This window comes from Dendrobium catenatum, unplaced genomic scaffold, assembly GCF_001605985.2.
Source record: "Dendrobium catenatum unplaced genomic scaffold, ASM160598v2 fragScaff_scaffold_1557, whole genome shotgun sequence".
Taxonomy (NCBI): domain Eukaryota; kingdom Viridiplantae; phylum Streptophyta; class Magnoliopsida; order Asparagales; family Orchidaceae; genus Dendrobium; species Dendrobium catenatum.
Window position 1 is genome coordinate 4,953,903 of NW_021320019.1, and position 23,003 is coordinate 4,976,905.

At 35.8% G+C, this 23,003-nt stretch overlaps 1 protein-coding gene across 1 annotated transcript in view; it reads left to right on the forward strand.

The window, feature by feature from the left end:
- Positions 1 to 345: 345 nt before the first annotated feature.
- The window catches only part of LOC110111163 (probable polyamine aminopropyl transferase), a 37,081-nt gene continuing 14,423 nt past the window's right edge, over positions 346 to 23,003 (forward strand). Inside the window, exons 1-2 of the mRNA XM_020842917.2 lie at positions 346 to 691; positions 7,963 to 8,015. Of these exons, the coding sequence (XP_020698576.1) occupies positions 409 to 691; positions 7,963 to 8,015 (336 nt within the window). The 5' untranslated portion in view covers positions 346 to 408. The remainder of the gene's footprint in view (positions 692 to 7,962; positions 8,016 to 23,003) is intronic.

Here is a 23,003-nt window from a genome sequence, read left to right on the forward strand (position 1 = left end):
GAGGTATAAATACTTAATATACATTTAAGAATATTTTAATCCAAAAATATTTGCCAAAATGAAAATATAATAGAGATTATAATCCAAATGACTATATTATGATGAATATAAAGTAATAATAATAATTAATTTTAGGGAATTTATAAATACAAAGAATTCATATATACCTATATTTCAAATACATAAATTTTTATATTTAATCACATAATAGCTTAATAGTTAAGTTAAATTAAAATAGATATATATTTTATTCTTGATGAATTAATATTAATAATATTTTGATATAATTAAAGAATTATAATATTATATAAATAAATCTAATTTAGATTAAAAAATTCTGTATATGTCAGATAGCGTTGCCGATAACGCGGCTACCGGAAGTTCTCGGATTTTTCGCTATTGTACTCTATGGCGGCAGTAGCAATGGCTACTTCTTTGGCGATCAAACCCCTGCGGCCTCTTGACGGCGATCAATCTTACAGGAAAATCCATTTTCTCCGGCCAGCGACGTGTTCATCCGCTTCTCGTTTATGTTTGTTCCCCATTGCTTCGAAGAAACGCGAGAGCCAAGGAACTTTCGCGGCATCAGAAGAGTCCTCTTACTCCGTTCTAGCCGCTGTCACGAGCCGCTACAACGAAATCGTTGTTCTGGACACCCCCGAGACTAGGATTCTGCTTCTCGATTCCTCCCGTAAGTTAACATCCATTAGCACATTTCAGTTTCGTGTCATCATTCACAAGAGCTAATTATTTCTGTTTCTTTTATGATATTTTGGAGAATGGGGTTATTTGTATAAAACTGTTCGAGTTTTTTGAGAGTGAAGGTCTGTTGTTTATCTTGTTTTTCTTTTTTTTGGTCGAAACCAAAAATCTCATTATGTGTTTAGAGTTAACTTGAATGTAATAAACTAATTGCCAAAATAAATAAATAATAAAACTGATGTTGTTGCTGGCTAGAGAATTGAGATATCAAGACTCCAAAGCTCATAGTAACGACAGTTTTAGTGATTCATGTTGATAAATAGTGAATGGGATTTGCGTAAGAGAATATTATTTATCTTTTTCTTTTTAAATTATGGTAAAAAGTGAAAAATCTCGATATTTTTCTTTAATAAAATGTGTTTGCAGTTTTCTATTAATCAAATAAGTTAATGGCAAATTACTTTTGTTGCTTATAACAATGGTCGACTAGAGAATTGAGATATCAGGACACCAAGGACTATATGAATATATTTCTGCCGCTGGTCAATTGGTGTGGGTATTGGAATGACAGTTTGTGACTAAAGTAGATAGCAGATGGCTGTTGGGAGAGATAAGATTAGTTATTCCTTCTTTTATTTTTTTGGAACTGAAAAGTCACTGTAAGCGTGTACAGTTGGATTTCAATGATTCAATCCAATAAAATAATTGCATATTACTTCTGTTGCTTGTAGCAGCTGTTGACTCGAGAAAATGTATATCAAAATTCCAATTTGTATATGCATATATTTCTGCCTTTGCAGGTGTAGGTGAACAAATGATAGTTTTGGTGACTCAAGTAGACGCAGCTTCAGTAACGAAGCTAGAGAACTTTATGATTAAGCTTATGAAAATTTGTGTCTTGGTATTCAGTCATAACATTGGTGTTGTAATTATTCATTAGCCTTATCCCAACCCTTTGTGGTGATTTCATGAATATTTTTGTAGAAATGAGAATATTAAGATAGATATGCCAAATGATAGATTTAGAAATTATTAGAAGGACAATTAAAGCAGATTTAATATACGGTGATGAAAAAGATTAAGGTAGTTTGGACATGCCCAACAAAGGATAGATCACTTATACGATGCGTTTATAAAATTAGCGTTGAAGGATTGATAAGGTAAAGGGCTGAACTTAAATTAACAGGGATAGAAATAAAAAAAATTGTACAAAATAATTGTAATATATCATGCAATAAGCAATAATAATAAATAAATAACGAGGATTCATAAAGTTGGTCCTAAATAGTTGTACAAGGCTAATGATCATGATTAATATATATTTTTGCGCAACTTTCAGCCATGCTGTCTTTTGTTTACCCCTTTTTCTCCGTTAAACCTCAAGCTACTTCTATTTACCTATCTTAGTAATGAACTTATGTTTTTCCCTCAATAAATATACCTAATCTACTTGTTTTTTTTTTTTCTATTTACTTATTAGGAATATATGTTACATCCATTATATATTACTTGATTATTTCTCACTTTAATTCCTAATTTTACCACATATTTATTGAAACCCTTTAAGAAAATAAAGTTAAATTTGTAAACATCAAGACACCTTTTAGTGTAACGTTTGAAACTTCATCAGAAACTCCAAAATTAAACATATTTGTAAAAGAGCGCTTCTAGAATGGGTAATCTTTCGAGAAGTTACACCAAGGGATCAAAATTGTGAGGTTGTCACGCCAAAACACGTATGCTCCCTAATGGTTAAAAGATATAAAGCCTTATATTACCTAAGATTGACTTAAATTCCAGCCCTTTGATAAACATCAACCCCAAGTGTACAAGATATTTTTTGGACGAAGCAACCAATGTCTGCCTACAAAGTTTCTTATGTCAGATTGGGTTGACTACCTCCTTTGACTAAGTAGACCAGGGACCATAATAGTTCGGGATGATGGAACCATGAGATCTTGATTGGGTCTGTCATCATTTGCTTGTCGCCTACTTTAAGTATATGATGATAGATTTAAAGTCATAAACTCCTAAATTCAATTCCTAAAATTGTTGCTATTATACGTTAGGTAATTATTGCGACCTATTTAACAACTAGCTTTAATCAAAAGTTCTCACTCGTTATTGAGATGGGTAATTAACCATAGGGGCTTGCGCCTATGAGAAACCAAAACTCAGATCATATAATCCTCATGAAATGAGGGCAAAATATTTGCTTAGTGTCTTATCTAAAACTTAATTTGTCTTCTAAAAAATTATTTCAAAATCTAAACTCGTTAAAATTCTTCCTGTCAATAAGAGGCGCGGAGATGCCAGGGTACAAATTTTTGGAGCCCATAGCTATTAAGATAATAATCAATGAGAAACTTATGAAAGTAGTCAGTACTTATGCTCCCTAACTTGGATTAGATACAACAACAACAAGCCTTTATCCCACTATGTGGGGTCATCAAAAAATAATAACTCTTCTAAACAATGTTATTGGGTTGGAGATATTTAAAATATTAAATCCTACAATGTCATCTAATCCTAACTTCTATTAGATGATATTTAAAATATTAAATTTGAAAATAGATGAATGAATTACTACAATGTATACTTGTTGAGAAAGGATAATTATTGGAAGTGATTTAAATTGCTATGTAGATTCTAATAGGATAGGTTACTAGAGAATTTATAGTGTTTTGACATAGATATGTAATCGGAGATGATATATGTGATTTCATAGTAGCCTATATATAATCTTGGATAAGAGAACATAATTTATGAAGTGAGAAGAGCGCTTGGTCATTTAAACAAGTAGAGTTACCAAATCTTAAATAGATTTTATTTCTTACTTAGATGTAAAAGAAATTGTCTTGCAAAGATTATAAGATGATTCCAAAAGAAAGCTAGACCACACAAAAAAGGTAATAACTAGGGATTTATATCTTAAGAGTATAAATAAAATAGTTAAAAAAATTATGGCTGTAGGATTGTGTGACGAAATTTGAAAAATTAGAAATTATTAATCTTTCAATATAGCTTGCAAAGTGAGGAAAATTAGAATTAGTTAGTTGAGTTGTGATTTAAAACTATATAATTAGATGCTCGTCTCAACACAATTAAAAAAAAGTAATGAGGCTTATGCTTAAGAATTATAAATGAGGTTTATACCTCAATGGGCTGAGGCACACTTTAGCACAATTTTGAAAAGCTTGAGTCTCTAAAATTTGTATTTAGGTAGTTTTAAAAGGCTAGTCAGGTGAGTTTTATACCTCAATGGGGGTGAGGCACACTTCAACACAATTTTGAAGAATGTGGTCTCCAAAATTAGGATTTAGGTAATTTTAAAAGGCTTGTCAGATGAGGTTGACTCCCTAATGGGCGTGAGGCACACTTTAGCACAACCTTGTAGAGCATGAGTGTCCAAAATTAGAATTTAGGTAATTATATATATATATATAGACATATTTTCTATAGCTAAACAAATCAAACTTAAGAAAAACTGTGTGACCTCAAACTCACATCCTTAAGGCCCTCACGTTGATGCTCGATTCTATTGCACTATCTTTGCAATTTCATCGCCATTTTTCTCCTCTAACGCCTACCCTCTTGTTGTTGGAAACCTATTTCTTTATTTTTAGTATGAGGAGAAGAGAAAGAAATTAACTACAATGATGATTCTAATGAAAAACCTCTAAGTAATGAGAGTGGAATGACTTTTGAATCCATAAATTGTTATCTTTGACAACTTGGTTATGTTGAGTTGGGAATGGAGAGACTACTTATTTAGTGTAATTTTGTAGCTTTTTATGATTTTCAATAGCCTTACTTTGATTTTATAATCTCACTTTTTATGTTAGTATGTTACTTATTATTTCATATTTTTTATTAAGTTAAATGTTTAATTTTGAGGCTTATTTCTCACCTCACACAAAGAAAACGCCTCAATATCTAATTGTGTAATTTCAAACCTTGGTTGAGCCAAACCTGACATAGATAAGATTGGTAGTTCCATTAAAAGGATTGGTGTAGGATGTTATAGAAGAGTTTGGAAATAGGTTATAAGCTATGTTGCACCGATACACCTATTTATGAAGGCGTGCTGTATCCGATACACCGATACACGGATACACCTCCGATACTCCACCGATATGTGTCGGATACGCCAAAGATGTATCCAATTAAAATAGTATTTATTTTCAAAAGGACACACGTATCCGATATACGTGTCCGTTGAAAAACAAAAAGAAATCCGAAACAAAAGAAGATGCGTCTTATTTACTCCCGCGGCTGCGAGCAAAGTTCTCTCATTTCCAAGATGGATTTGAGTCTCTTGATGATATGAGAATATTAGAAATTACTAATCTTTCACTTGATGAGCCTGAATTAAAAGCTATGATATTTATTGAAGATGATATAGAAGTTCAAAGACAAACCACTGAAGAAGCTAATCATTTCATTCCTTCTATTGAATAGTTGAATCTTTATGTGCTAGACAATTTATATTTATGCTTTTGTTGTTGCACTAGACATTTAATGCTTATATTTTGATATTATAAGCTACAAGGCTACAAATGATGTTGTTGTCATTTTTTTTTTGTAATTTCAAATATTATGCTTTGATTGCTTTCTTGATTTTTATCTATGATTTATAAATTATGATGCTGTGTCCGCGCCGTACCCGTATCCTGTATTTTTAAGAATTGACGTGTCCCGTATCCGTATCGTGTCGTATCCGTGTCGCCGTATCCGTATCGGTGCAACATAGGTTATAAGCAGATAGGAAGACTTGTTGGAGTGAGAAGGTACAAAGGTTTATTGAAGAAAAAATTATGCTTTGAAAAGGTGGAAAAAATTAAATATTATAAGACTTATAATGATTGTAAGAAAGGTAAAATTCTTGTAGAGAGGGTGTGATTAATATAAAAACTAGAACTTTTGATAACTCATATAATATTATGCGTAGTTAGGATGTAGAAAAGGAGTTATAATAATAATAATAATAATTAAGCTAAGAAATATAGGGATTTTGATCAACTTACACATTAAAATTAAAATTCATGTAAATAACAAGAACTTGGTTAAAAATGTATTTGTCATGTGAAGATGGAATTTTTAACTTGAGAAATTACTATCGAATGCAATAATGAAGTATATTATATGTTATTCCAAAAATTAGAGTGGATTTAGCTCTAAAAATGCATCAATATAAGACATTATGCTCATATGAGATATCTATTGAGATTTGAAGAGTTATGAGGGATATTATAACAATTTTGTTAACACATTTTTAATAGAATTTTGAAGATTAAGTGGAAGCCAAATAGTTGGGCAATAAACATTTTGTTGCCAATATTTAAGAATGAACAAGATGCTCAAATTTGTGCTAATTAAAATAGAATCAAACTTATAAGTCATGCAATAAAACTATAAGAGAGAGTAATTGAAATAGGCTTATAAGAATTAACCACTTTGATTTCATGCGAGGAAACTTATTATAGAAGCATTTTTTTGGTTAAGATAGAGATCAACGAAATGATCTTCATATGATTTTTATTAATCTTGAGAAGGCATATGATTGAGTACCTTCAATATTGATTTAGTGGGCTTGAAAGCAAAAAAGGTGTGTCAAAGATATGTTGACATTATTAAAGACATATATATATAATGGAGAATTGATTTGTATTAGAAGTAATTATGTGGTATCCCAAGGATTTTCAATTACATCAATGCTCAATATTGAGTTAATTTCTTTGTATTGATTATGTAGACGCTAATAAAGGATGTGCAAAGTGAGATGCCTTAGTGTATGTGTTTTGTAGATAATAGAGTTCTAATAAGTAACATCCATTGAAATAAGTGAAATTTTTTAATGGTGAAGGAAACTTAAAAGACAGAGAGGCCTTAGAATATGTAGAATAGAAACTAAATATATTATATGTAATTTAGTGGATATAGTGCTAACAATTGTTACTCAATATTATTAAAATTTCACGTGATACTTAGGTATGATAGACTTAAGTATCTTAAATCTATTATATTAAAAGTATGATGATAGTCAAGGTTACAACTTTTATATTAAGGCTGAATGGCTACAATGGAGGTGTTGTAGGAGTTTTGTATGATAACAAAATAATACTAAGGAGGCTTAAAGGCAAATTATAGAAAAATGCATTTAACTCATAATATTGTATGAATTAGAATGTTTGGTTGTAAAAAGACATTATATCTATGTTAAATGCAGAAAAAAAAATGAGAATGTTAAGATGAAAACTAGGATTAATAATTCAACAAACGATTATATTGGAGGAAATGCTGAAGTGAGTAATCTATTCTGTATTTTATTAAATCTCATATGAAAATGATAACATGAAATATAAACTCTTCTTCCTTTTGAGAGAGAAGGGTGAAAGATCTGAAAATCCCAGCAGGTAACCTTGACTCAAGTTAGAAAAGATTCAAGGGGGGCGGTACACTGCTACTCCCTTATCCATTTAGCACTTGCAATCATACGATATTTATTTTTCATCTAGTCGTTGTAATATTCACCAACTATCCAGCCTTCCCATTTGAAGTTCTCAAATTTTCATGTCTCTCAGTTCATAGTTTTTAATTAATGGCTACTTTTCACTACAATGGGGTTACATTATTGTTTTTCAGCCGTAGGTAATGTCTTTACATTCCTCCCTCAGCTCATAATGTTAGGTTTAGTTGTTGCATGCTACTCATGGGTGATGTTCTATCCAACTCTTGCACATTTTTCAGTACAATCAGATTAGGTGATGGTCTGTTGTTTTGAGAGAGCATGCTAGCGCTTCAAACGTCCACGTATGATTCATTTCATAGATTTTGGCCTAGGCTTTATGATTGACCTACAATTTGACAACTTTAACTTTTTTTCATCTAGGCGATGAACCAATAGCAGTGAGTTTCCAACATTGATTTTATAATTCATAAACTAGGCATAGTTTTCAGACTACTTTATGAACTCATCATGACATCAGAGAAAAATTCAGTAGGTATTCTAAATAATCTTCAAAGCTGCTTATATTTATTGTCAAAAAATTTCATCATAAAAATGAGCAATTATTCTTTGGGTAACACATCATCATGTAGTTTTTATTTTAAGTTGCATTTTTCACTGTAGTTTTTTTCTCACCTTGAAACTCAAATTCAAGTAGTGTCTAAGATTGAACTACTCATGAATGAGGACTATTAAGCACTATTAATGCTGCGTTTTCTTTCCTAATAATTGCTTATTTTGTTTACCTGCAGACAATGTTCATAGCATTCTTTGTAAGGAGCAAAAATGGACAGGCTCATATTGGGTATGCTATAAGTTGGAATAGCCCTGTTGAAGTTCTTTTCTCCTCAAGATAGGATGGTATCAAAATATTTGTGGTTTTGCTAAAAGTACGTTGACCAGCCTATCCTAGTTGACCCGGATTAGCCCTTCATTCAGGCTTTGGCAACACTTTTGGACCTGAAATAGGAAATTAGTCCACTCCAAACTGCTTTGGTTACACATGCATTAAGGGTTTGCATAGGGGATACTTCATGTGGCCCGATCTTAATTGAAAACGTTTCCTAATATCTATCCTGACCCATCATTATCCTAATTATTTTAGGTTGGCTTTATGAATCATCATAGTGCTAACAACTATAACAACAAGCCTTTATCCCACTATGTGGGGTGGGTTGGCTATATGAATCCATTGTGTTATATTAAAAGTCAAAATCTTATTTAAATCTAATAAAAAAAGATCATTTTAAATACTTTCTAACCAAGTATTTTTAGGTCTACCTTTACCTTTTCTTAACATAGGCTGCTGAATCTAATACATCTACTTTCTTAACAGGATCATTGAAAGGTCAACGTTTTACGTGAAGCTTCTCCAACATTTTCACATATATACTTGCTTTGCATTATGTCTCCAAGTGTAAAGCCACTCATCCACCTAACCATCCTCATCTCTGCTACACTTAACTTAATTTTATGCTTCTCTTTTACTGGCCAACATTCTGTGCCATACAACATTGCAGGTCTCACCACCATCTTATAAAAATTTTCCTTGAATTTGAGGGGTACTTTCTATTACACAACAAGCCTGATGCATTCCTCCACTTCAACCATCTAACTTGGATTTTACTATTAATATCCCCATTTGTTTCACCATCGCTTTGAACTATAGGCACGAGATATCTAAAATGCTCACTTTTTTTAATGACTTAATCATCCAATGTCATAATCCCACTATTAGATCTATTACTACTAAAATTACACTCCATGTATTCGATTTTAGATCTACTTAAATGAAAATCTTTAGACTATAAAGTTGACCTCCATAATTGAAGTTTTTCATTGTGTTGTATTAGGTGTTAAATCTATTCTTGGTGTATCCTTTTGAGCTATATCATTCTATGTTAGGTTGGTCAAGTCATTTCCTTTCTAACCCTTCAACATATTTTAGATTCATGCATTATTCTCCATTTCTGATTTGCACTTTTTTGTACATTTTCTGTCCTAATTAGAATAAATATGCTACGTGCGATTTAGAAGAACCGAACCCAACCATGGTTGGGTGGGAGCCAGCAAAGCAAGAGGGGGATTCGGCTCCCCTTGTGGGGCCTAAGAAGGATTTAATTCAATATGTAAGAAATAGAAATAGAGGGAGAGAGATTTAGGAAGGTTTTAATCATAATTGGAGGGGGGGGGATTGATTTAGGAAAGTGATCTAAATCAAATTCAAATTGGGGAGGGACTATTTAGGGTTAGTAATATTGTATTTTGAGTTTATGCAATTGAATTTTTGCTGTAGTTTGTTCTTTATGAATCTCTTAGCGGCGTTTAGGGTTTGTGGGAGAGCTGTTCTACCTCTCGAAGAGTAGATCACTTGCATCTTTCCTTATTGTTGAAGTATTAATTAAAAACCAGTCATTATCATTAAGTTCCTGTAGTTTTCTGCTTGTTCTCTAGTTGTTTTTTTTTCCCAAGATGCATCAAAGAGAGATTTTTTGGAGACAATGACAGCAAAGGTGTATGTGTTGGAAGGCTAAATGGAGCAATTCAAATATGAGGTGAAGGAAAAATTCTCAACCATCGAAGGAAGATTTTCAACCATGGAGAATCAGATGGAGAGACGATTTGGAGGGTTGGAGGAGATGATGAAGAAGCTCATTGAGATGCGATCCAAAAAATCATTAACAGTTTCGATGGCTAACCTCTTAGCATGATTCGGTTAGGATTCTCTTGGGCGAATCTAAATGGAAAGAAATTGAATGAGAAGAGTTAGACGTAGAGAGTTCCTTTCATCAAGAGCCACATACTAGGCTCTGATAAGGGGAATAGGTTTGTTGGATGGGGGATAGCAGGAAGGGAGTTTTATGATGAATTTTATGGAGGAGGTGGTAGGTAACCGACCACTATGGAAGGTTGTTTGGGCAAGGGGAGTGGACAACCAGAGAGGGAGGTGGACAAGCTGAGCCATGGGGATCGGCTCATGGGAAGCGGATGGAAGAAAGGTGAGAGTTGCCCTCGATACACAGGTGGAATTATGGGCAGAAGAAGAAGTCATGATGGAGAAGCGAAGGTGAGGAAGTTGAAGATGCCGGTGTTCGAAGGAAAGGATGCTCATGGGTGGGTAGACCAGGTGGAAAGATATTTTACAGTGAATGGATTGAGAGAGGAGGAGAAGCTTATAGCCGTAGGGCTTTGTCTGGAGGGGAAAACTCTCGCTTGGTTCCAATGGAGGGAAGCTAGATACCCGATCCACTCGTGGGAGGAGTTTAAGGATTGTTTGTTGGAAGGTTTTCGATCCATTCGGGAAGGAGACCTACACAAGAAATTTCTTACCTTGACTTAGGAGGGGACTGTGATGGAATACATAGAGAAATTCGAGTTATTATCGGGGATGACTAAGGGAAATTTTAGAGGCTGTCTTGTAGAGAAATTTCATGAAGGGCCTCAAGCCCGACATACTAGCAGACCTTCGATTAATGAGGCTGAGGCTGAGAGGGTTTAAGAAGACGATGGAGCTAGCACAGATAGCAGAGGATCATAGGAAGATAGAGAGAACCAGTAAGAGCGGGGTTACAGGATGCTCTTATAGAAGTACCTCAACTTTTGGCCCGGGAGACCCGGACGATATCATTTTAGTGTTAGGCATCAAGGGAGAAGAGTGGGGGAGTTCGCCCTTGGGGTCAACTTTAAGCACCTTACAGAGGAAGAGGTGCAGGACAAGAGAGTAAAAGGTCTATGCTTACATTGTGATGAGAAGTATGTACGAGGCCATCAATGCAAGGACCTCATACTCCAGGTCCTTTTGGTTTGTGAGGAGATTGACAGTGAGGACCTGGTGGAGAAGCAGAAGAAGGAAGAGAGCACTTACACCTTGATGTGTTGAAAATATTCCTAAATTATGTGATGATATTTGCTCCAAATTACGCCATAAAGGTGAGGGGATAGATTGGGGAGCAGCCAATGGTCTTGGTGGATAGAGGGGGTACTCATAACTTTTTCTCCAATCGGGTCATGGACAAGTTGGGATTGAAGTTGGTAGATATAGGGAGCTTTAGAGTCATGATGGGAATGGGAAAGGTAGAGGGAGTATGAGGATTTGTAAAAGGTTAGTGTTGGCACTCCAGGGCATACAGATAGTGGAGGATTTTTTCCCCTTTGATTTGGGGATCATGATGTGATCCTAGTGAAGTGATTACAAAAAATTGAGGAGACCAAGGTGGACTAGAAGTCCTTGAACATGGAGATTTAGGTGGAGGGGAAGAAGGTGGTGCTGTGAGGGGATGCCAGACTATGTAGAACTATAGTTTCACTCAAAATCATGGTCAAGATGATACAATGATTAGGGCTGGACTACTTGGTAAAGTTGGAAAGTTTGGAGGGGATTCGAGATTCAGAGGAAGACAAGGTCTCAGAGTGTGTACATTAGCTCATGCAGTAATTTCTTGAGGTTTTTAAGCAACCTAGTAGATTACCACCACCTTGGGAGCACGAGCACGCTATCATGTTGAAGGAGGGAGCTTCTCCTATCAGTGTTCGACCGTATCGGTACCTGCAGATTTAGAATGATGAGATATAGAAGCTTATCAAAGAGATGCTGGAGGTAGAGATTATTAGGCCTAGTGTGAGCCCCTTTTCCAGTCCAGTATTACTAGTGAAAAAGGATGTTAGTTGGAGGTTTTGTGTGGATTATAGGGTCCTAAACAAGGAAACTTTGTTGGACAAATTTTCTATCCTCTTGATTGATGAGCTGTTGGATGAATTGTTTGGGGCGGTCATTTTCTCAAAGATTGACTTGAAATCAGGGTACCACTATAGAAGAATGAAACCAGGTGATGTGCACAAGATAACTTTCGAGACTCATGAGGGTCACTATGAGTTTTTGGTGATGCCTTTTGATCTTGCCAATGCCCAACCATTTTTCAGTCCCTAATGAACTGGATTTTTCAACCCTACCTTAGAAAGTTTATCATGGTATTTTTTGATGACATGTTGATCTACAGTCGAATGGAGGAAGAGCATATGGGTCACCTAAGGATGGTGCTAGAGACGTTGATGGAGCACCAGCTGTGATGTAGGCAGAGGGGGGGGGGGGTCAAATCAAACCCAAAAAAATTTAGTTTTGACTTCCCTTGAGCTTGCTAGCTAATAAAATTTGAGCTGAAATTTAGCTCATTATGAGCCGATTTTTAGTTCATTTATTGAACTAAAGGTTAGCTCATTATTAGCTAAGTTTTAGTTCATTTATTTTCTTATTTATGTAGTTCTTTATTTATAGTTTTGTCTCTTAAAAATTCATAGTTTGTCCCTTGGGTTTCCAAAATGGCTTTTGGATTCCCTGTGCTTGTTGTTTTTTGTGCCTTGGCTCCTTGGATTCCTTGGTTGGCTATTTTCGTGCCTTGTCTCCTTGGTTTCCACGGTTGGCTGCTGGTTTTCCTGCTGGGTGGCCTTTCCCGTGCTTTGGTGCCTCGGTTCCGTGCGGGCCTCTTGGGTTTCCGCGGCTGCCTTTTCGAGTCCCTGGCTGGGCTGTTTCCCGTGAGGTTGGGGGGGCTTTTCCGTGGTTTGTGATGCTTGGATTCCTGTGGGAAATCATTGAAGTGGCTTTTTGTATTCCCCTCTCATGTCTATAAATATGAGATGTTTTGGAATGTTTTAAAGTAATGTTAAGAAAGAATTTTTGAAGAGAAATCTTGTGGATTTTCTTGGAAGAGCTTGAGAGCTTCTTCTTCTTCTTCTTCTTCTTCTATCTCTCGGGGAGACTTGCGAGCTCTTTCCACCCTTCTTCTCGGCTTCTAATCTCTTTCGTCTCTCCGCAAGTATCCACTCCATTGTATTCTTCGTCTCTTGGAAAGCAGGTTTAGGTTTTAATTTGTATTTGTGTCATTTGTAAGAGTTGTAAGGTGTCTTGCTTGAGTCGATTGAGTCAAAAGTTTGTAAGTGTCTTTTTATATGAAATGTAAGAGTTTGTTCTTCTTATTATTTAGCTAAGTGTGTCTGTTCTTTTTATTACTTAGTGTCTCTTTTGTTTTGTGATCGAAAAATTTCTGGGGTCCCTCTCCCCCAAAGGTTTTTGATCGCATCATTTTTGGTATCAGAGAAAGTTCGCATCATTTTTGGTATCAGAGCAAGTTAGGAAGTCCTAGATTTTTTAAATAGGTCAAAGTCTTGTTGTGTGAGTCTTGTGAGTCTTGTGAGTCTAAGTTGAGTCTTTATTTGAGTCAAGTTTATTGTTGAGTCTTTCTTTTAAAAATGGAAAAAGACAAAAAGATCGAAGAAAGCAAGCCAGATGAAATTGAAGATCCTTTTTCAATGGATAGATAGATTCCATCAGAATCATCAAATCCTCTGCTGTATGAACTGTACAAACTTCAATCATGGATGCACTTGTGTACAGAAAGGTACATGAAGAAGAAGCAACGTTTACAAGATCAATTTCTAAAAGAACGAGAAGAGATCCTGAAGAAATATGAAGAAAAGATTAAAGAGTTGGATGCACCGCCTTCGCCTCCTCGGAAGAAATCAAAAACTAACTCATCTGGAGATGAGTTCTCAAGAAGGGGAGTCTGATGTAGGCAAAGGGGGGTCAAATCAAACTAAAAAAAAAATGGTTTTAACTTCCCTTGAGCTTGCTAGCTCAATAAATTTTGAGCTGAAATATAGCTCATTATGAGCATGTTTTTAGTTCATTTATTGAACTAAAGGTTAGCTCATTATTAGCTAGGTTTTAGATTCATTTATTTTCTTATTTATGTAGTTCCTTATTTATAGTTTTGTCTCTTAAAATTCTTAGTTTATCCCTTGGGTTTCCAAAATGGCTTTTGGATTCCCTATGCTTGTTGTTTTTCATGCCTTGGCTCCTTGGATTCCACGGTTGGCTGTTTTTGTGCCTTGGCTCCTTGGTTTCCACGGTTGGCTGCTAGTTTTCCTGCTGGGTGGCCTTTCCCGTGCTTTGGTGCCTCGGTTCCGTGCGGGCCTCTTGGTTTTCCGCAGCTGCCTCTTCGGGTCCCTGGCTAGGCTGTTTCCCGTGAGGTTGGGGAGGCTTTTCCGTGATTTGTGATGCTTGGATTCCTGTGGGAAATCATTGAAGTGGCTGTTTGTATTCCCCTCTCATGTCTATAAATATGAGATGTTTTGGAATGTTTTAAAGTAATGTTAAGAAAGAATTTTTGAAAAGAAATCTGCGGATTTTCTTGGAAGAGCTTGAGAGCTTCTTCTTCTCCTTCTTCTTCTATCTCTCGGGGAGACTTGCGAGTTCTTTCCACCCTTCTTCTCGGCTTCTAATCTCTTTCGTCTCTCCGCAAGTATCCACTCTATTGTATCATTCTTCTCTTGGAAAGCAAGTTTAGGTTTTAATTTGTGTTTGTGTCGTTTGTAAGAGTTGTAAGGTGTCTTGCTTGAGTCAACTGAGTCAAAAGTTTGTAAGTGTCTTTTTATATGAAATATAAGAGTTTGTTCTTCTTATTACTTAGTTCCTAAGTCTCTCTCTTTTGTTATTTTTGAGGTCCCCAGGGATTTTTGCTTGCATCATTTTTGGTATCATAGAAAGTTCACATCATTTTTGGTATCAGAGAAAGTTCACATCATTTTTGGTATCAGAGCAAGTTAGGAAGTCCTAGGTTCTTAAGTTGGTTTGTCAAGTCAAGTCAAGTTGTGTGAATCTTGTGAGTCTAAGTTTCATTAGGTTGAGTCTTTATTTGAGTCAAGTTTATTGTTGAGTTTTTCTTTTAAAAATTAGAAAAAGACAAAAAGAACGAAGAAAGCAAGCCAGAAGAATGCAAGCCAGAAGAAATTGAAGACCCTCTTCCGATGGACAGATGAACTCCAACTGAAGGTGATTCAACAGATATGCTTCAAGACAGATTATACAAACTTCAATATCACATGTTCTTATGTGATCAGAAATTCGAGAAATGGAAGACGTATCTACAAAGACAGTTCGAGAAAGAGCAAGAAGAAATTTTGAAGAAGTTTGGAGAAAAGATTAAAAAGTTGGATGCACCGCCTTCGCCTCCTCGGAAGAAATCAAAAGCTAACTCATCGGGAGATGAGTTCTCAAGAAGAGGAGTCTGATGTAAGCAAAGGGGGGGGGGTCAAATCAAACCCAAGAAAGTTTGGTTTTGACTTCCCTTGAGCTTGCTAGCTCAATAAATTTTGAGCTAAAATTTAGCTCATTATGAGCCGGTTTTTAGTTCATTTATTGAGCTAAAGGTTAGCTCATTATTAGCTAGGTTTTAGTTCATTTATTTTCTTATTTATGTAGTTCTTTATTTATAGTTGTGTCTTAAAAATTCATAGTTTGTCCATTGGGTTTCCAAAATGGCTTTTGGATTCCCTGTGCTTGTTGTTTTTCGTGCCTTGGCTCCTTGGATTCCACGGTTGGCTATTTACGTGCCTTGGCTCCTTGGTTTTCACGTTTGGCTGTTGTTTTTCATGCTGGGTGGCCTTTCCCGTGCTTTGGTGCCTCGGTTTCGTGCAGGCCTCTTGGGTTTCTGCGGCTGCCTCTTCGGGTCCCTGGCTGGGCTGTTTCTCGTGAGGTTGGGGGGCTTTTCCGTGGTTTGTGATGCTTGGATTCCTGTGGGAAATCATTGAAGTGGCTGTTTGTATTCCCCTCTCATGTCTATAAATATGAGATGTTTTGGAATGTTTTAAAGGTTAAGAAAGAATTTTTGAAAAGAAATCTGCGGATTTTCTTGGAAGAGCTTGAAAGCTTCTTCTTCTTCTTCTATCTCTCGGGGAGACTTGCGAGTCCTTTCCACCCTTCTTCTGGGTTTCTAATATCTTTCGTATCTCCGCAAGTATCCACTGCATTGTATCATTCATCTCTTGGAAAGCAGGCTTAGGTTTTAATTTGTGTTTGTGTCGTTTGTAAGAGTTGTAAGGTGTCTTGCTTGAGTCGATTGAGTCAAAACTTTGTGTCTTTTTGTATGAAATGTAAGAGTTTGTTCTTCTTATTACTTAGTTCCTAAGTCTCTCTCTTTTGTTATTTTTTAGGTGATCAAGAATTTCTTTGGGGGGGGGGCCTCTCTCTCCCCAGGGATTTTTGCTCGCATCAAGTTGTATGTCAACATGAAGAAGTGTTCGTTTGTACAACCACAGCTGGAGTACTTGGGAATGAGCAAAACAGGGATATCAGCAGACTAGTCCAAGAATGAGGTTATGCTGGATTGGCCTTTACCTAAGAACCTAAGGGAGCTGAGAAGGTTCTTAGTCCTCACCGGGTACTATCAAAAGTTTGTGCGAGGGTATGGAATGATAGCATGGCCATTGACTAAGCAAATGAAGAAGGATAGTTTTATGTGTGTGTGTGTAGGAGAGCAGGGGGGAGGCGGCAATGTAGGCTTTCGAGCAACTGAAGAAAGTGATGACCTGTGTGCCAATGTTAGCACTTCATAACTTCAACCAACCATTTGTGGTGGAGATAAATGCGTCAGGATATGGACTAGGGGCAGTGCTCATGAAGGATTAGTAGCCTATTGCTTATTTCAATTAGGTGCTCACAACTAGGGCAAGACTCAAGTCTATATATGAGCGTGAGCTAATGGCTATTGTCTTGGCTATTCAAAAGTGGCAGTCCTATTTGTTGGGAAGACATTTTCTAGTCATGACAAATTAGAGGAGTCTGAAGTATTTGTTAGAACAATAGATGGTCACTGAGAAGCATCAACGATGGTTATCCAAATTGCTTGGATATGATTTTGAGATCCAATACCTATGGAAGAAAATAAAGCAGCAGATGCCTTGTCTAGGAGAGACAAGACGCCTCAGTTAGCAGCCCTGTCAGTACCTGTGATCTTAGATTGGAAAGCTTTGAAACAGGAGAGTGAACAAGATGAAGGACTGAGAAAAATCAGAGTCGATTTGCTTCAAAACCCAGATAGTCATTCCGGTTACACACTGAGGGGAGTCCAATTACTACATAAAGGGAGATTCGTTTTATTGAGGGGATCGAGATACATCTCCAAGCTGTTACATGAGTTCCATGGCAGTACAGTTGGAGGGCATTCATAAGCTCATAAACCCAGAATTATATTGGGAAGGGATGCGTTATAATATAAAGGACCGAGTAGCTACATGTGATGTGTTACAGAGGCACAACTACTTAGCCATGACGACAACAGGGTTACTACAACCTCAAGCCCTGCCAAAAAAGGTGTGGGAGGTGACTATGGATTTTATTGAAGGTTGCCACGATCGGAGGGATTTCGTTGATACTTGTAGTAGTGGATCGTTTGAGAAAATATGCACACTTCATCCCTCTGAAGCACCACTACACCGTGGTCTTTGTGGCTACTATTATCATAAGAGAGGTGATGCGCTTTCATGGGTTTCTAGAATCCATTGTGTCAGAGAAGTATTTCCTATCACCCCTAGACATATGGCCAGATAGAAGTGGTCAATATAAGTGTAGAGACTTATTTGCGATGCTTTGTATTTAACATGTTGAAGAGTTGGTCTAGGTGGATTTCTTGGTCCAATATCCTAATATTGGTACATTGCCTCATACCATTCAGCAGCATAAACTGTAATAGCTGGTAATTTGACCCTGCCAAATAATTTTTTCAAGAGTTATTATAAATTTAAATTACAAACCGCCTTCGCTATAACGTAGATATTGTAGTTCATTAATTACACTATTTTTTCATAATTTTTAGGCATTGGTGCAAATCTTTAAGAAATTGACACATGTCGGTACAAGGGGAGATTTTGGGATTGCCAGATGTTCGTTTTGCAAACCGATTTCACCAGAATTTTAAAAAAAAGAGCTATTATATATATATATATATATATATATATAATATATATATATATATATAAATATTATAGTATACTAATATATTTTTAAACTGATTACTATGAATTTTTATATTGAAAAACTCATAAATTTATAATTTATATTATCATAGTTATACTATTATTAAATTCTTGAAACCCACTAATTCTATTATCATTAAAAGAATATATCTTCTATTCCTTCCATCCTAAAACTAGAGACCTGTCGACAGAAAAAATGAGAAAAATATAGGATAGAGAAAAGAAAAACTTCCCTACGGATTTGGAGGCTTCTAGAGTGATTTCGTTAAATCAATCAATGTTAGGAAGATATTGTTCATACCGTTAATTAGTTAAAACACAGGGGGGTACCAATTTCATTTTCTTGATATTCAATGATTTGGTCGTACTTTTTGGATTTTAAAAGTCAAATTTGTTTTTTTTTAATAAAAATGAGTTAATTTTGTAATTGATAAAATTTTCACCGAGTAACTTTTTATATGTTACGTAGATTCGAAATTATGAAAACGTTTTGAGCATTTATTTGAGTTTTTTCGTCGAGTAATTTTAAAAAAGCAACGATTTTAACCGATTCAGAATTTATTTTGACATCTAAAAAATATATTTTTAAGTTTAATTAAAGCTTCAGAAGTTTGTTATGTACTATATCAATAGTAATTTAATTATTTTTTTGAAATAGAATTTATGCTCAATAGGGTTTTCTGTTGCCACCATTAGAGTGATATTTGATACTGCTTGAATTAAGCCCAATTATGTTTTATTTATTTGCAAATATATGGAAAATGAATTTGGATATGTGATTGAGTAATTGATGTGAAACCACAATGCATGCAAAAGGAGCTTGATAAAAATTTAAGAACAATTGACATGTAATCTTTAATTAATAGCTTATTGTGATAACAAGGCAATTCAATAAGATTCTTGGTTTTCAACTTGCTTAGGTGAAGAGTACATGTAGATTAACTAATCCTTGTAGATAAACAAAATAGTAACAAAGCTAAGAGTGCTATTAAACAACAATCCACAACTTAATAATAGGAGTTTTCACCTCAGGATTATTCACTCGACTATACTCGGCTTGGCGGAGAAGAAGATCTTGCACACTAGAATTGAGAGTCACCACTAGGTGTCCGAAGCCTTTGTCCACGGGAAAGTAGTCGGAGTTAGTGAGGGTGAGCGATGTCCGATGATAATCCAAACGGCTTGGTGGAAGATTGCTCCTCGATCGACAATTGCAAGTTGATATAGAATGCGGTCGAATATCGCCTTCCACGGTCTCGTCGTGTCCAAGTTGCACGTCAAAAGAACGGGGATGCGAGATGTTCGTCCGTCCTTGTTCGTGCGAAGAGGAAGCCGTGGTCGATCTCAGGATCGGCCATGCATAGTTGAAGAGAAAGGGGGGCAAACGTGTCTTCTCTTTCTCCGGCCCCAAGTGTTTGACTTATGAGCATCCAAACTTACTCCTAGAGGAAAAGGGGAGGTCGGCCAGGTTGGGAAGAGGGGGCGGTTGGATTATGGGAGAGGGATGTTAGGCTAGATGAGGGGAAGAGGGACTTAACTCATAAATCTGAAAATTAGTTTCAGAATTTTTAAGTAAATTTGAGGGAAGTTAATTAGAATTTGAATTTCAAACCTCATGTGACCATGCCATAAAGTGGCATTTAATGGGAAATTGAATATCCCAAGACAGGCCGCGGCCAAGAGAGAGGAGAGGAGGGAATTAATTCACAAATCTGAAATTAATTTCAGACATTAAGTAAATTAGGGAGGGGAGGAATTGAAATTTGAACAGACCTTGATCATGGAGATAGATTCAATGGCGCACAGAGGAAGTTGAAATTTTGACAATATAGTATTAACTTATGGAATTGGCAGCCAATTGCGATCGTTTGAATTGTTCGACTTCCATTGGAGTTTGCAATAGGAAGAGTGACTTAATTTCAAATCATACAGTATTATGGACCCACAGTTATATAATACATCTCTCTCTGGAAGGGGGAGGTGGAAAGGGTTCCGCTAAGGGACGGCGTGATCCTGAGTTGTCAGCGAGAAGGGATTGGATAGCGGGAGGAATTTGTGCGATATAAAGAGCCGAAGAAGGAATCTTTCAAAAGTAAACTTAAAAATCAATGAGTCGACTCCAACGATGTGGCTTCGTGAATTGAGCGATTGAGAAACTCTCCTTACTTAAGCTCATGCAGAAAAGGAGAAACAAGTACATTTAACTTCTATTTCCAATAATTCAATACACTACATAAGATATGGCGACCATCAACAAGGAGCCTTCAAAATGACTGACAGAATTTCAAGGTTGGGGCAAGGTGCGCCGCTTCGGGGCTGAAAAGACAGGTAGTGGCCAAGCAGCAACGGAGAGCCAGCGTTACCCCATCAAGTTGTAGTCCCACTAGAATGGGGTCGAATGGGAAACAGAACCTTTGAGGGATCTTGGTCTATGATAAGAGATGCAAATTCCGAAAACAATAAGACAAGTCATACCAGCTTGGTACCATTTTAACACAGATCTATACCACTCTATGTCTGAGGCCGCTTATTGTGACCAACATCTAGGGATCCTAACCTTTCATGACTGGACTCCCAACTGTTAGTATGCCTTCGACATCTCAGTACCACTATCCTTGCTCCTCCTCTGCCACCTGACTTAGGCCTCTTAAGCCACTCCGCCATAAAAGCACTTGCAACATGCTCTAATAATCAATAGTTAGGTAATTTATCAATAACACCGTGATCCCTCAATCCAACTTATTCTGTAAATATCTCTATTTCACACTCACTTAAGATCCAATACCTAAAGTGGCTCTTATTAATAGAAGCTCAATGACAGGAACCAAAGTACTAATGCCCACTTGCTACTAGCGACAATCCATAAGGGTAAAAACAGAAATTGAAAACAAAATAAATATACTACAATAACAATAGACAAAAAAAGAAAAAACTCCTGATCGTAGGTCGCATCATCTCCGTGTCTCCGATGGCACAACACGTGTCAAAATCTAGACGATGTCCTCATCAGTATTAGTTGGTCGCTAATGATTGTTATAGTACTGTGATATAATGTGTTTGTGTAAAGACAAGTAAAGACTGATTGATCGTGGTTAGAGATAATTTGACCTGTAATAGTATGATTGCCGCAGACTTTTCTGTAAATACTATGGTTGGGTGTTATTTCTACTGACACTGAAACAACAGCGATAGGTAATGATTGAGAGTTAATTATAAGGTTTATTAATAGTTGTCGAGCAAAGAGTAAACGTACTATGTTATTAAGCCAAACGGTTTAGCGGCTGACTACCCATTACTAGTTAATTGAAAAAATGGCTGTATAGCAAAAATTTTTAATTTGTTTATGTCGACTATTGAAATTGCATATTATAAGATTCATTGTTAAGTACGATTTACTGATACTGTATTGTTTTAATTATCACTGTATGGATTTATTTATTATTACATTATTATTACTTACCAAATAACATAATATATATATTATTACTAACTATTACTGGATACCTACTGTCACTATTACTTTACTGTTATTGATCATCGCTACCAAGTATAAGCATGTGATTAAGATATGAATTTGATACTGGATGTTAGAATAATATTATAGGATGTGTGCATCATTATAGGGTTTTTTAACTAACATTGACATATTTCCGAACAGTTCTTACTTGATGCTTTGATCTTGTCGCTTTAGTAATGATTTCCTCTATTGATTGATTACAATACAACTTTGTTATTATTCGATTCGACAGCTTAATATTGGTGTTTTTGGTTTCTCAATGTCCTAAGTATTTACCGCTTCCATATTATATTGTTTTTACTATTTTATAAGGATTTATTTGCTACTGCATGTGATTTTCTTTTCTGCACTATTCAATGATTATATTGAATGCTACTCTATGATTTTGGTCGGTAACAGTGCATTATTATTCATTTATCGTACTTTGAGTTCAGTTTGTAGGTTTTGGTGACCTGCTGAGCTTTTTACTCATTATAATGTGTTTAAAATAGTTTTAAGTTAGGAAGAGAATTCAGGATATGAGCTTGAATCAGGAATTTCGTCTTTTCAGAATTTTAGTTTATTTTATGTTAATATCTTTTATACTAAAAATGACATAAGATCATGTTTATGTATATAGATTCAATTGAGTATTATCATATGAATAGGTTTTTCTGTCAGATGAATATAGATGCGTATTGATCTTTTGAATTATAGAATTTTATTTTCATGTTTATTACCAGGAACAACAACAACTATCAAGCCTTATCTCACTCATAGTTGGGCGGTTACATGGAAGTACTTTCTCTATTGTGTTCTGTTAAAGAGTCAAATTCTCATTTGACAATCTAATAAATAAGAGTCATTTCTAATATCTTCTGAACTAAGTCATTTTTATAGATCTATCCTCTAACCTTTCTTAACATAGGCCAAATCTAATTACAATCTACCTCCCTAAAGGATCATCAGAAGCCGTCGATTTTATATGACCAAACCATCTAAGACAGACTCTCTCTCTAATCATATCTATCACTGGAACTAGAAAAGAAAGGGGTTTAAAATACTTATATATTTAAGTCGCATTTAGGAATAGTATACAAGGAGGATGTTTATTAACTAGAAATGATTAGATACGCTCTGTTGATTGTAGTAATAAAAGAGTAAAAGAATAAGTTTTTTTAAATTAGATCTGGAGGCCGTGATCAGACCACCCCTTCAGATTCTCTAATGTGAAGAAGTACCCACCACATTTGATTCATTACGATAGAGCACTGTGACTACCAGTGTCCTATTTAGAACGGTACTTATAGAGAGAGGGATATTGGTATTGTTTAAGCTCACAGGGACATTTGTGAGAGCAGAGCAAATCAATCAAATAGGAAGGTATTGATGAAACAGGAAGAGAAGTACACTCTCCGCAGCAAGGAGATATGATTTATTTAAAATTGAGGCCCCTACAAACAAAGACTACTAGCCAGCGAGATAAATGAT